Source organism: Monodon monoceros, unplaced genomic scaffold, assembly GCF_005190385.1.
Source record: "Monodon monoceros isolate NGI ecotype Baffin Bay Population unplaced genomic scaffold, NGI_Narwhal_1 Super_Scaffold_18, whole genome shotgun sequence".
NCBI classification, from domain to species: Eukaryota; Metazoa; Chordata; class Mammalia; order Artiodactyla; family Monodontidae; genus Monodon; species Monodon monoceros.
In genome coordinates, this window is record NW_021703774.1 from 176718595 (window position 1) to 176732669 (window position 14075).

At 60.2% G+C, this 14075-nt stretch overlaps 1 protein-coding gene across 1 annotated transcript in view; it reads left to right on the forward strand.

The window, feature by feature from the left end:
- The window catches only part of CHD5 (chromodomain helicase DNA binding protein 5), a 61865-nt gene that overhangs the window by 35930 nt on the left and 11860 nt on the right, over positions 1-14075 (forward strand). Inside the window, exons 16-31 of the mRNA XM_029228865.1 lie at positions 182-319; positions 410-531; positions 1327-1500; positions 1880-2021; positions 3205-3336; positions 6230-6347; positions 7724-7848; positions 8872-9103; positions 9288-9398; positions 9651-9823; positions 10349-10523; positions 10992-11084; positions 11283-11371; positions 11661-11794; positions 12241-12385; positions 12771-12930. Coding sequence (XP_029084698.1) covers positions 182-319; positions 410-531; positions 1327-1500; positions 1880-2021; positions 3205-3336; positions 6230-6347; positions 7724-7848; positions 8872-9103; positions 9288-9398; positions 9651-9823; positions 10349-10523; positions 10992-11084; positions 11283-11371; positions 11661-11794; positions 12241-12385; positions 12771-12930 — 2263 coding nt within the window. The remainder of the gene's footprint in view (positions 1-181; positions 320-409; positions 532-1326; positions 1501-1879; positions 2022-3204; positions 3337-6229; positions 6348-7723; positions 7849-8871; positions 9104-9287; positions 9399-9650; positions 9824-10348; positions 10524-10991; positions 11085-11282; positions 11372-11660; positions 11795-12240; positions 12386-12770; positions 12931-14075) is intronic.

Sequence of the window (14075 nt, forward strand, 5' to 3'; positions counted from 1 at the left end):
CTCAGCCCTTCCTGGGCCTCAGCTGACCCCTTTGCTCAGTGGCCTGTGTCTTCCTCTCAGTCCCAGGGCTCCCTGGGCTCTCTGGGGGTCCTGTCCACACTCCTCCTCGCCCCTTCGTCTCTGGAGACCCTGATCTGCTGCTCTCCCAGCTCTCCTCCCAAACGCCTCCCTCTCCCTCCAGAAAGAAGTGCAGATCAAATTCCATGTCCTGCTCACCTCCTACGAGCTCATCACCATCGACCAGGCCATCCTGGGCTCCATTGAGTGGGCCTGCCTCGTGGTGGATGAGGCCCACCGGCTCAAGAACAACCAGTCCAAGGTAGGAAGTGCTGACCGCTGGCTCCGGTGCTCCCTGGATGGGCCGGCTGCCTGGTGCCCCCTGACAGGCCCCCTGTCCCCCCTCCCCAAGTTCTTTAGGGTCTTGAACAGCTACAAGATCGATTACAAGCTGCTGCTGACGGGCACCCCCCTTCAGAACAACCTGGAGGAGCTCTTCCACCTGCTCAATTTCCTGACTCCAGAGAGGTTCAAGTGAGTCGGGGGACGGCTGGGGAGCTGGGGTGGGGGGCAGCCAGCGAAGAGGGGTCAGTGCCCATCCCGGCTCTGGGGCTGCTCGCTGGACCTCGGTTTCCTCATCGGTAGCGTGGGAGTGTTAGCAGTGCGCCAGGCCGTGCCGAGCCCCGGGGAAACATCTGCTCCTGCTAATCCTGCCATTCTTCCTCAGCTCTGCCCCTGAAGACGCTGGGGGTCCTCCTGGGATCCTGTCCCTTCCCCACACCCCTGGCCCATTCCTGTCCCTCCACAAAGATTGAAGTGACCACATGGGGGCCAGCGATGGGAGGCAGAAGGCTGGGGTGGTGGTGGTGGAGATGGGGGTGAAGACAGAGCTCCGGCCTTCTTCATCTGACCCCTCAGTTTCCTACTCAGGGGATTCAGGGTGGAGAATGCTGATTCTGGAATCAGGAGATGTAGATTCGAGGGCAGGCTGGACTGTATAACCTTGGGTACCCGTCAGCCTCAGTTTCCTTATCTGCGATATGGCTAAGAGTCCTAGAGACTGCATGTCCAGGACAGCTTTGAGGACAGGAAGGCATCCTGTGTGGCTGAGACAGCTGCGATGGGTGGGGGTGACACAGGCTTAGACAGAGACTGGAAGGACACCTAGGGCAGGGCCAGGGCTCCGTGGCCCACCAGCCAGCCTGCCCTGTGACCCTCTGGCAGGTGGCCGGGGGCGGGCTGGCTGGCCCGCTCCCCCACCCCAATCCTGGTTCCCTTTGCAGAGGGCTTTGGCCTGCTCCAGGCTCTCATCCCAGCTTTTTCTTGCAGCAACCTGGAGGGCTTCCTGGAGGAGTTTGCTGACATCTCCAAGGAAGACCAGATCAAGAAGCTGCATGACCTGCTGGGGCCGCACATGCTAAGGCGGCTCAAGGCTGATGTATTCAAGAACATGCCGGCCAAGACTGAGCTGATCGTCCGCGTGGAACTGAGCCAGATGCAGAAGTGAGCAGCCTGCCCCGTGTCCCCTGGGCTTGTCTTCTAGATCAGAAGGGCCTGACCTGGCCTTCCTGGGCTGTTGCCCCGGGTGGGTGGGAGGGCCTTTTGGCCCCGCCCAGGCTTCAACTCACCTTTTGCACATACTTCGTCTTGGGGCCTCTTAGATTTCAGTGACCAGGGTTGGGGCTGCCTGGGTCCTTGCACCGTCCCCCAGCAACTTGCTGGGCAGCGCCAGGCCTGTGGCTTCACCTCTCGGGGCTCCCCGTGGTCTTTCTGTAACTGGTACTAGGGCAGCAGCCCCCAGGCTCCCCACAGAGCAGAGTGCCCTCTCGGAGGCTGGTGTGGCCAGGTGTATCCAGCTTGCCTTTCCTCCTTCCTCTGGCAGGAAGTACTACAAGTTCATCCTCACGCGGAACTTCGAGGCGCTGAACTCCAAGGGGGGTGGGAACCAGGTGTCACTGCTCAACATCATGATGGACCTGAAGAAGTGTTGCAACCACCCTTACCTCTTCCCAGTGGCCGCTGTGGTAGGTCCCCGTGGCTGCCACTGTGGCCACCGTGGTAGGTGCCCTTGACCACCATGGTGAGTGCCTGAGGCTGCCGTGGAAGGGCCTGAGGCCGTGGTAGGTGCATGTGGCTGTGTCGTGGTGGGTTTTCTGTGGCCCTCGTGGCAAGCAGCTGTGGCCGCCATGGTGCCCCTGGCTGCTGGGAATGAGGATTTGGAGGCGATATGGGTCCCCACTGTGCCAGAAGTATCTGAGAACCTACCTCTGTCCACTGGTCAGCCAGGCCCTCTCCTTCTCTGGACCCCTCCTCGTGACCATAAAGTAATGGGGGGCATCGGGGCACCACAGAATCCCCTCCAGCCTCAGCGTCAGGGGACCGCAGGCCAGGATTCCGAGGGCTGACCTGGCAGTTGGGGAGGCCTGGGTGGGGCCCCCAGGTGATCTGATGTGCCGCCCTGGGTGAGAGACTGGACCCCCAGCCAGACCCCCGGCTCCAGTCCTGTGGTCTCAGGACAGTCAGTGGTCCTCTTGGGGCCCCAGGTTTATCCTCTATGAAGTGGGGACAATAACAGCACCCCCTGAAAGGGTGAGGGCCAGACCAGAAAGTCCACGTCAGTGCCCTTGGCGAGAGCTCGGCACAGCGGTGCTCACTGCGGTCACGGCTATTCTGGTTTTAATTTAAACGCTCCATGGTTTACACCTTCCCCCGCCCCCATCCCTGCCCCCAAACAAGAAGACCAATGCAGAGTTCGGCGTGGAGGCCATGCTGTGGGTGACCTAGACTCAGCCAACCCCAGGCTGATCTCACCATGGTGGCCCAGCAGAGGCCTTTGGGCTAAGGTTCTGCCCAGCTGGGGGGCCGGGTTGGCCTTGCCTGGACGTGCCCTGCACATTCCTGCTGGGAAGGCCGGCTCGGCTCAAGGCTCTGTGTCATCCTTCCGTCCACCGATGCCTGTGGTCTTGGTGGAGTGCCAGCAGGGGGAGATGGAGGGCTGGGCCCGGGGAGTCTGAGCCCTGCCTGGGGAACGCGGCGCTGGGAGCATCCGTGTGACCTGCCCATGCGCCCTGCAGAGCCTGGCCTGACCCGGGCTTGGGCTCGGCGCTCCACCCGCTGTTGGGCCCTTGTCCACTCTCTGGGGCCTCTGGTGCGGAGTCAGAGAGGAGAGGGGAGCCCCCAGCGCCCCTCCTTCTGCTGTGTCCGCAGGAGGCCCCCGTCCTGCCCAATGGCGCCTATGACGGCAGCTCTCTGGTCAGGTCCTCGGGGAAGCTCATGCTGCTACAGAAGATGCTCAGGAAACTTCGGGACGAAGGGCACCGCGTGCTTATCTTCTCCCAGGTGAGCTGCCCCCAGGGGGCTGCTGGCCTCCCCGCCTTCCCTAGCCCAGCCCCACGCCTGCAAAGGGCGTCCTGCCCCCACTAGCTGAGGGCACGACCTGCCAGCAGCCCTCAGGTCCCGATGCCATCCCCACGTGGCCTGTGTGGCAAAAGTCGCTCCTCTGGGCCCTGGTGTGATGCAGCCGAGGAGAGCTGGTTGGGCGCCAAGTTCGGGGTGCTCAGGGCGCGTTGGTGGGGAGGACCAATGTCCACCCCACCAGCTGCTCCTCTGGCCTGCTCCTCCTGGAGTGTCTGTTCAGGCTGGGATGACAGCCCTCTCCTCTCCCCCGTGCAGCCCAGCTTCTCATGAAGGTGGGGCCCTGTGGTGGGGGCAGCTTGGCGGGGGGTGATGTGTCCCTCTTTCTAGCTTGATCCTGCAGCATCACTTTTTGGGCAGTCAGAGGCAAAACCGTCCAGCCCCAGAGGTTTGTTTGTCTGTGCACTTCCTTCATCCTTCTGCATCTGTCATACGTGCAGCTCTGTGCTAGGCATCGGGGTCCAGCTCTTGTCTTCAAGACCCTCATAGTCTAGTGTGGGAGATGGAGGTTAGAGACAGTTATCCAGCCCCAAGGTCATCTCTGTGATGGGGGTCAGGGATGGCCCTAGGGGCCTGGTGTGAAAAATGTTCCATGGTGGTGTGACTGAGCCAGAGACTAGGATGTGGCTCCTCTGTGTGCAACAGTCCACGTGTAACAGCTGCTCCTGCCTGCAAGCCCCTGATCCCACCCTGGGCCTGCAGCAGGCCGAGGAATCTGGGGAAAGCCGACCAAGCCTGTGACTGTGGGCTGACCTGGAAACTGGATCCAGAATCCCCCAGCCCCCTGCCAACGTAAGACATGATTCTGGGCTGAGGCCCCAAGGGACCAAGTAGAGGGAACTGCACAACTTCTAGAAGTGTGCAGAGAGAGAAAGTGACAGAGATGGAGCCCTGCCAGCCAAAGTAAGCCTGAAAACCCCAATTCCAAAACTCATGAAAACGTTCAATGAGACATTGAATGAGACACCCCACAAAACAGTAAGCAGAACCCAAGTGGAAGGAATAATAGAACAGCCTGAAAAAGTTCAAATAAACATGTTTAGGAACCTCAAAAATACCAGAGTAACACTCATAAATCACGAAGAAATCGATTAAACACAGGCAGCAAGAGATGAAATAAAACTAACTCGATAGGAAAAGGATCTGCATGAGATGGAGAACAACACATTCCAACAGACTGGATAAACTCTCAACACTGTTGAAGAGAATGGGGATGAATGGGAACCTGGCGTTGAGGAATTTCCCCAGAATGCAGCAGAGAGAGACAAAGATAAGACTGAGAAATTACATGGAGGATGCCTTGAGAGGCTCTGGTAATTATGTACTAGGAGCTGCAGAAGAAGAAAGAGAGAAAATGGCAGAGAAGTCAGACTTAATGGGAGTTTGCAGACAGACGTGGAGAAAGATGTGAGGTCTCAGGTCTGAGCACCAAGCAAGATAAATACAGTAAGTCCCGTACATGTGAACGAGTTGCATTCGGAGAGCGCGCGTTCGTTAAGTCCAATTTGTTCGTAAGTCCAACAAAGTTAGCTTAGGTACCCAACTAACACAATCGGCTCTACAGTACTGTACTGTAACAGCTTTTTAAGACTTTTCACACAAATAACACATAAAAAACAAACAAACAAAAAATAAAACATTTTTAATCTTATAGTAAGGCACCTTGAAAAGTACAATAGTACCAGCTACATCACCGCCGCTTTTTTTTTTTTTTTTTTGCGGTACGTGGGCCTCTCACTGCTGTGGCCTCTCCCGTTGCGGAGCACAGGCTCCGGACGCGCAGGCTCAGCGGCCATGGCTCACGGGCCCAGCCGCTCCGCTGCACGTGGGATCTTCCCGGACCGGGGCACGAACCCGTGTCCCCTGCATCGGCAGGCGGACTCTCAACCGCTGCGCCACCAGGGAAGCCCCATCACCGCCGCTTTTACGCTTGCTTGCAAACATCCTGGGCTTGAAATAATGATACTGTACTAAAGCACAACGGCTTGTAGAGGATGCACGCGTATGACAACGTACGCCAGACACATGCACTAACTTACGTGATTGGACATGCGAATGCACGTTTGCATCTTTGAAGGTTCACAACTTGGATGTTCGTATGTAGGGGACTTACTGTATAAAGAAAGGAAGCCCTAGGCACGTCATAGGGAAAACGCCACACTTCAGACCTAGTGTCTACAAAGGAATGACAATCAGACTGTCCTCAGATTTCACATCAGCAACAATAGGTGGCAGAAGACAACTGCAAAAGCTTCAATGCGCCGCGGGAAAATGGTGACTGATGCTTTTATATCCAGCCAGACTCTCTCTCAAGATTGACTATGGGAGGAATATGGGAGCTCAGAAGGGACTGCTTTTCTCTTCTCCGAGGAAAGGGTGAAATCAGGGAAGACATCACAGAGGAGGTGCTGTTTGAGTTTCCTAGGCGGTAAGGGGGTGGGAAGAGAGTTTAGGTAATTTGGGATGGTTGGAGAGTCTGAAGGAAGCATTGGGAAATGAAGCCCAGATGGGCTGGGCACCAATCCTGCAAGCCTGGAGTGCCAAGGTGAGGATTTGGGACTTTATCCTGTGGGGAGAGAGCAGGGAGGCACGTGCTTAGAGCTGTGTCTTAGGCAGATGGCTGTGGGGCTGGTGTGGGGGGATGGAGTGGCTTCGGCGGTTGAGGTCGGAGGCTGCATTCTTCTTCAGAGAATGGCCCTGCATCAGGTCTGCCTGGGTCCCACCTGTCTCCCCACTCAGCAGGCTGCTCTGTCCTCCCCCACCTGTCATGGGGTCCCTGCTCTGCGGCAGTGCCTCAGGCCTACCCTGTCCCCTGCAGATGACCAAGATGCTGGACCTCCTGGAGGACTTCCTGGAGTATGAGGGCTACAAATATGAGCGGATTGATGGTGGCATCACCGGGGGCCTCCGGCAAGAGGCGATTGACAGATTCAACGGTACCCCCGCCCCACCCCACCCCGGGCCTTCACTGGGGGGCCCCGTCTGCCTCCCCTCCTACGCTAGGCCCTTAGCCAGACCACTCAACTCATGGTCAGGGTAGCTGCTCCTCAAACGGCCGAAGAAAGCAGACCAGTCCTTAGGTCCTAATAGCTGGTAAAAGGGATTCATTCCGTGGAACTTGCCAGGGGCCTGCTGGGGTGCAAGAAGCCAGTAGATAACACTTGCTCAGAGCTGAGAAACAGACAAGGAGGAAAGCAGAAGGGGAGGAAAATCCCTCTGCTTCTGAATGAAGCCGGTGCTGAGGGTCTGGCCGGCACCTGTGGGCTTCTGGTACGGACGCCAGCTAAGCCTCCGGTTATAGGCAGGGCCGGATGGGGCCTGTCCCCGGAACACGGGCTGCGGGGAGGGCCAGAGCAGAGCAGCGCTCCCTTAGAGGAAGGACAGAGGGAAGGGCAGGGCCACACAGGCCCGAACTTCCAACCTGCTATCTTGCTTGCCTGGGAAGGAGAGGTGAGGGGGCCAGGCCAGGAGCTGGCCATGGAGTGGAGGAAACCTCTGGAGGGGGAAGTGGTCCGGTGCCACTTCAGTGGCAGGTTTGCAGCAAGAGCTGATGAGCTCTCTTTCCCTGGGGCTTGTGGCTGCTTCCCGCCTCCCACCCTCAGAACAGGGCTGGGGTCCCACGGCTCCAAAACCCAAAGCAGCGATTCCTGTTGCGCACCCGCGTCAGAGGTAAACCGAGTACAGTTTCGGCATCTCGATGCGGCCCCAGCACACGTCTAAGCGGGAGGCATCAGGAGGATCGGGGACCTGTTTGCAGCTCGAGTGGGTGCCGTGGTCAGTCCCAGGTCACTCAGTGAAGGGCCCCGATGGGCCTGAGAACCAGCCGTCCTGCCACAGTGGGCACTGACCAGGGCGTCGGCCTGGGCCCTGGAGCTGGGACCCTGAGTGTTCCTTGGCTGCTCTGACAGCATCACGGCCAGGGGAGCCGTGAGGGCGGGAAGGACCGAGTTCTCCGGGGCTCCCTGGGGCCTGACCCTCAGCGGCTCTGCCCGTATTTGCTGGCTGTTTGCAGTTTCTTCTTTGCCGCCCGGGCTTTGATAATCGGTTCCTTCTCATTCTGGCTCCGTCCTGTGGGCTCAGGACTCAGAGCTGGGGGATCCATGGGGCGCAGGTGGTCTGCTCTGTCCACCCGCCTGGGGCCCCAGGCCTCCTCCGGCTTCCCTGAGCACAGCTCAGGCCATTGTTGCCTGTGATGGGGTCACAGTTCCAGCCCCCCGCCCCGATCTCCCGTCGGCCATCCGCCTGTCCCGACCCCTACCCCTCTGGCTGTGCCCCTCACTCACCCTGCTGGGCGCCCATCTCTCTTCCTCAGCCCCTGGGGCCCAGCAGTTCTGCTTCCTCCTCTCCACCCGGGCAGGTGGTCTGGGCATCAACCTGGCCACGGCGGACACGGTCATCATCTACGACTCAGACTGGAACCCGCACAACGACATCCAGGTGTGTGGCCCCGACACCAGAGCCCTCTCAGAGGGCCCCTCGCTGACCCTGGCTCTGTGGGCTTTCCCTCCCTCCCCCCACAGACTGTCTCAGGGCTTTACCTCTCCCTGGACCCGCCTCGTGGAGTCCCAGCCCCAAGAGGGACCTGGGAGGTGAGCCCCTCCAGCTCCTGCATTGTACAAAAGACGAAACAGCCCAGGGAGGGCAGGGGATGTGTCCAAGAACACGCAGCGATCTGTGTGACCATGACCCCTGGTCTGTCCCATCAGTCTTAGGGTCGAGGCCGTGGAGTGGGATTAGGATGAGGGGGTCCTGGGACCCAGAGGGGGCCAGTTTGGGAGGAACAGGAAGATAGAGTTGAGGGGACAAGGCCTGTGGAGGTGGGGAGGGGAGGAGATGGAGGCGGGGGCAATGGGGCTGGTGAGGAAGGATGGGAGGGTTGGGGGGCGGGGGTTGTGGGAGTAGAGACACACTCTGCTGTCCATGGCCACCCCTCTCGGGGCAGGGCCGGGCACGCACACACTTTACCCTCTTGGGGCGCACACACAAACTCATGTCTCATGCACACGTGTGTGCACCCGTGCACCGTCACCCACACAGATCTAATCACACCAGATCACGTCCCGCGGGCACCTAACGCGCAAATCCCCAGGCACGTCCTCACATCACAACCTGTCCTCACAGGGTGGCTGTGCCTCCCCAACAGGTGGGCTTACAGTCCCACTAGTGGTCACTCCCGGGGAGGTACAGCCCCCATCTTGGCATGAGCGCCATCAGAGCCCCGTGTGGCGTCATTCCGTAAGCACACTGGCCACACTGCCGCTTGCACACCTGCAGTGGCACCCAGGCCCACAGGAGGCCACACAGGATGCGAGCACAGCTGCCCCGGTGCAGTCAGGCAGCTGGTTCCACATGGAGCGCGTTCGTGAGCCCGTGTGCGTGCCTCCCCCCACCCTCCGGTACCTGGCCCTGAGCCCCCAGCCCTCGTTGAGCCGTGGGTGCTAAGCTGAAGGTTGCCCCCAGGCCTTCAGCCGCGCCCACCGCATCGGGCAGAACAGGAAGGTGATGATCTACCGCTTCGTGACGCGGGCCTCGGTGGAGGAGCGCATCACGCAGGTGGCCAAGCGCAAGATGATGCTGACCCACCTGGTGGTGCGGCCCGGCCTGGGCTCCAAGTCCGGCTCCATGACCAAGCAGGAGCTGGACGACATCCTCAAGTTCGGCACAGAGGAGCTCTTCAAGGACGACGTGGAGGGTGGGTATCCTGGGTGCCGGGGCACAGGGGGTTGGTCCTGCTTGAGACACTCCCTTCCCGGGGCATCTGCAGTGTGCAGCCTTTCCCTCCTCTGCTCCCCCCTCCTGGCCAGGATGGGCAGGGCCAGGGTGGCATCTCTGGGTGCTGCCCCCCAGCTCTGCGGTCCCCCACCTCTGTCCTCCAGGCATGATGTCTCAGGGCCAGAGGCCCGTCACGCCCATCCCTGATGTCCAGTCCTCCAAAGGGGGAGCCCTGGCTGCCAGCGCGAAGAAAAAGCACGGCAGCACCCCGCCAGGTAGGGGCCAACCCAGCCCAGCCCCCGGACCACCTGTACCCCGGATGGCTGCTCCTGGAGAGGAAGGGGGCCCCCCAAACCCATTTTGTCAGGTTCCCCCGCCTGTGGACTGTAGCCGGGCGGGCAGTGGGCTGTTACATTGTCTGATCACCGTGCTCCTCTGTTGCAACCCCTGGAGGGGACTGGGAAGGGCCGCTGTCTGGAATCTGTCCTGGTGGGGGTCCCCCAACTCTGCACCCTGTCTGCCCCCAGGTGACAGCAAGGACGTGGAGGACAGCAGTGTGATCCACTATGATGATGCGGCCATCTCCAAGCTACTGGACCGCAACCAGGACGCCACGGACGACACGGAGCTGCAGAACATGAACGAATACCTGAGCTCCTTCAAGGTGGCGCAGTACGTGGTGCGCGAGGAGGACGGCGTGGTAAGCCCCGCCCCTCCTCGGGCCCGCCCCCAGAGGTCACGCCCCTCCCTTCAGCGGCTCCACCCATTTGCGGCCGCGCCGCGCCCCTACCGCAGCTTCTCCGTCTACGCTCTCGGAAACCGATTATCCTGAAGGCCGGCTCCCTGGTCTCTCCTGAGTGGGCCCTCCACCCTCCACGCGGACCCTGGGTGCTAATTATTCTTCCACGTGCCAGTTTTCCTTTTGAAACTGGGGGCCTCCTGAGGACAAGGGTGGGGCTTATTCTGTTCTATACCCCAGTGCCTGGCACAAGGCCAGGGAGTGCTTGGGAAGTGAATAAATGAATGAATTACCGCAGCAGGAGCAGGAAGAGGAAGAACACATGGGGCTGGGGCTGATCAGGGAAGGCTTCCTGGAGTAGGCAGGCTTTCCAGTTTCTCCTTGAGCCCCTAAAGGGTGAGATGTGGTAGAGGCAGCGAGGCCTCCTAGGGGCGGAGATGTGCGCTGGCCCCGCCCTCAGGGAGCTCAGGGCACCTGCGTCCCCAGGAGGAGGTGGAGCGGGAGATCATCAAGCAGGAGGAGAACGTGGACCCCGACTACTGGGAGAAACTGCTCCGGCACCACTACGAGCAGCAGCAGGAGGACCTGGCCCGCAACCTGGGCAAAGGCAAGCGTGTCCGCAAGCAGGTCAACTACAACGACGCCTCCCAGGAGGACCAGGGTGCGTGCCCGGTGGGCGGGGTCGCACCGGAGGGGAGGGCATCCCTGTGGCGGGAAGCCCTGGTGGTGGGGGTTAGGGGCCGTGTGGAGTGGCCTGAGTCAGGAGGTGGTGGGGAGAGCTTCTCGGAGAAAGGGGGCTCCGGGGCAGGTGTGGGGTGTGGGGTGTTTGGGGGAACAAGATGGGTAGTGGTTCAGTGATCTCACGGCTAGTGGTGTGACTTTAGGCAAGCCTCAGTTCCTCCAGTCTGTAAAATAGGGACGATGGTGGTATGAGGCCTTAGGATATAGTGCAGGGTTCCTGGGATGCTACGGGAGCTCACAGGAAGTACGCGAGGGCTGGTTTCGTTGTCACTGTTCTCGGGCTGGGGTGTAGGGGTTTGGTGTGGCCCTGGGTGTGGGGGGCTTGGGTGGGCTTCTGCTGGCACGGCTCACCCTGCACCCCTCTGCCTGACCCACCCCCTCCCCCCAGAGTGGCAGGACGAGCTCTCAGACAACCAGTCCGAATACTCCATTGGATCCGAGGATGAGGACGAGGACTTTGAAGAAAGGCCGGAAGGGCAGAGTGAGTCTCAGTGCTGGGCTGGGGCCCGGGCGGCATGTCGGGGAGCTGGTGGTCGGTGTGGGGCGCCCCAGGGGCATCAGGACAAGTGTCCGTCCTCCGGAGTGGGTCCTTGGGCCTGCTGTCCTGGGGCGAGCTGCTGGGTGGGCTGGGTCAGGACCCCGGGCCCGGCTGAGGGATCATGGCGGGCTGCTCCCCCAGGTGGACGGCGACAATCCAGGAGGCAGCTGAAGAGCGACAGGGACAAGCCCCTGCCCCCGCTTCTCGCCCGGGTTGGCGGCAACATTGAGGTGGGGCCTGCGTGCACCCCTCGCTCGCCCAGCTCCCCTTCCCCGGATTCCTCTCATCCCCTTTCAGAGCAAAGAACTCCCCGCTGCTGCCACTCCCGGGGCGCGGAGGAGGGGCGGGAGGGCTGGGGGTCCCGCTGGGTCAGTGCCAAGTAGAGGTGGGCCTGGGCCGTGCCCCTCTGGGTCCTGCCCCCGCCGGAGGCCCCTGCTCCTCTGTGCTTCTCCCTTCCCTGTGCTTTTCTCCCTCGTCTCTGAATTCCCCGCTCCCTCACCCTGATCTCCACTGGCCCAGGTGCTGGGCTTCAACGCCCGACAGCGGAAGGCCTTTTTGAACGCCATCATGCGCTGGGGCATGCCCCCCCAGGACGCCTTCAACTCCCACTGGCTGGTGCGGGACCTTCGCGGGAAGAGTGAGAAGGAGTTTAGGTAAAGGGGCTGAGGTGGTGGCCCAGGGTGCGGCCGCCCACCCTGGAGTGGCAGGCTCCGGCTAGGTGAGCCAGCACGATGGGTGGCGTTTCCGCTAGGTTAAGGGTATCTGGAGAGCTCACTGCTATCTGATGTTGGCGTGCCTGGGGTCCAGGCCTGGGCAGGGCTTATTTGCAGAGAACGCTGACTAGTCCCCTCTGCCAGAGCAGCTGGTGTTAACGGAAGCGCGAAGGATCTGGGTTATCCGGGGCGAGGGCTGTCCCAGGAGGGTCCCCTGCCCGGGGGCCCTCTTCTGTCCTTCCCTGGGGCCTGACCCAGCCAGGCCTCGTTGGGAGGCAGGCGACGGGTGATGATTCCAGCCAGGAGGTCCCCCGGGGGTCCTGCCAGCCCTCTCAGAGGGTCCTGCCGGCCCCCCACTCCCTGAGCCCCAGTCCCCCCTACCCCAGAGCCTATGTGTCCCTCTTCATGCGGCACCTGTGTGAGCCGGGGGCTGACGGCGCGGAGACCTTCGCAGACGGCGTGCCCCGCGAGGGCCTCTCCAGGCAGCACGTGCTCACGCGCATAGGGGTCATGTCACTAGTTAGGAAGAAGGTGGGTGAGTAGCCTTTGCTGGGCTTTTTCTGGTGGCCGACCACGGCCCAGGTGTGCCCCTGGGGGGTCAGCGGGCAGAGGGCAAGTGCCTGGCTGTCCAGGGTCTGAGTCAGGCTAGAGGCATGGACCCACGATGCCTCTCTGGGTGGGGAAGTCGGAGCGGGTGGGGACTGGAGGCCGGGTTGGCAGGTGGGGACGGGCTGGGGGTAGGGGCTGGCAGGGGGTTTTGCAGTCAGAAGGGCATGTGGCTTGGCCAGCCTCGGGTGGAGGCGGCACCTCTGCCTCACCCCAAGCCTGGCATGCCCCCAGTCCCACGGGCCACCCTGAGGCCCTCAGTTCTGAGCTGCGACCACCTCCCTCCCTGCTTCCCTCCCATCTGCCCCAGGTTCAGGAGTTTGAGCACGTCAATGGGAAGTACAGCACCCCGGATTTGATCCCTGAGGGGCCCGAGGGCAAGAAGCCAGGCGAGGTCATCTCCTCGGATCCCAACACACCAGTGCCCGCCAGCCCTGCCCACCTTCTGCCTGCCCCGCTGGGCCTGCCAGGTCTGGGCTCTGTCGAGCAGGGGAGGGCACCTGGGTCACGGGAGGTGGCGAGACCCCACGTCCTCCCCACATCCCACAAGGGCTGGCCTGCCTCCCCGCCCAAAGCTTCTGGTTGCCGAAGTGTCACTCCCCTGAGAGATTTTCTTTTTAATGACAGCTTTGAGATGTAGCTCACACACCACCATGTTCCATCTTTATTTAAAACTGTATTATCCGGTCGTTTCTGGTAGATTCATACGCTTGTGCAACCATTGCCTCTAATTCCAGAATGTTTTCATCACCCCAAAGAGAAACACATACTCATTAGCAGTGACTCCACATTCCTTCTTCTCCTATCTTCCTCGGCAACCACTAATCTACTTTCCGTCTCTATGGGTTTGCCTGTTCTGGACATTTCACGTAAATGAGATTATACACTGTGTGGCCTTTTGTGCCCAGCTTCTTTCACTAGCGTAATATTTTCCAAGTTCATCCATGTTGTCGGGTATCAGCACTTCATTCCTTTCTGTGGCCGAATACTGTTCCATTGTTTGGAATCCACCGCATTTTGTGTATCCACTCATCAGCGGATGGATTTTGGGTTGTTTCTACCTTTTGGCTATTGTGGTTAATACTGTGAGTAACATTGCTTTGAACTTTTGTGTTCAACTGAAAACAAGTGTCTTCGTTCCTCTTGGGCGTATAGCTAGCAATGGAATCACCGGGTCACGTGGTGTAACATTTTGAGGAACTGCCAAGCTTTTCCACAGCGATCACACCATTTTCCATTCCCACCAGCCACGTGTGAGGTTCCAGTTTCTCTACATCCTCACCAGCACTTATCTGACTTTTTGCTTACAGCCATCCTAGTGGGTGTGAAGGGGTGTTTCGTTGTGGTTTTTTTTTTTTATATATAAATTATTTATTTATTTTTGGCTGCTTTGGGTCTTCGTTGCTGCGCGCGGGCTTTCTCTAGTTGTGAAGAGAGGGGGCTACTGTTTGTTGCGGTGCGCGGGCTTCCCATTGCAGTGGCTTCTCTTGTTGCAGAGCACGGGCTCTAGATGCACAGGCTTCAGTAGTTGTGGCACGTGGGCTCAGTAGTTGTGGCGCACGGGCTTAGTGGCTCCGCGGCATGTGGGATCTTCCCGGACCAGGGCTCGAACCCG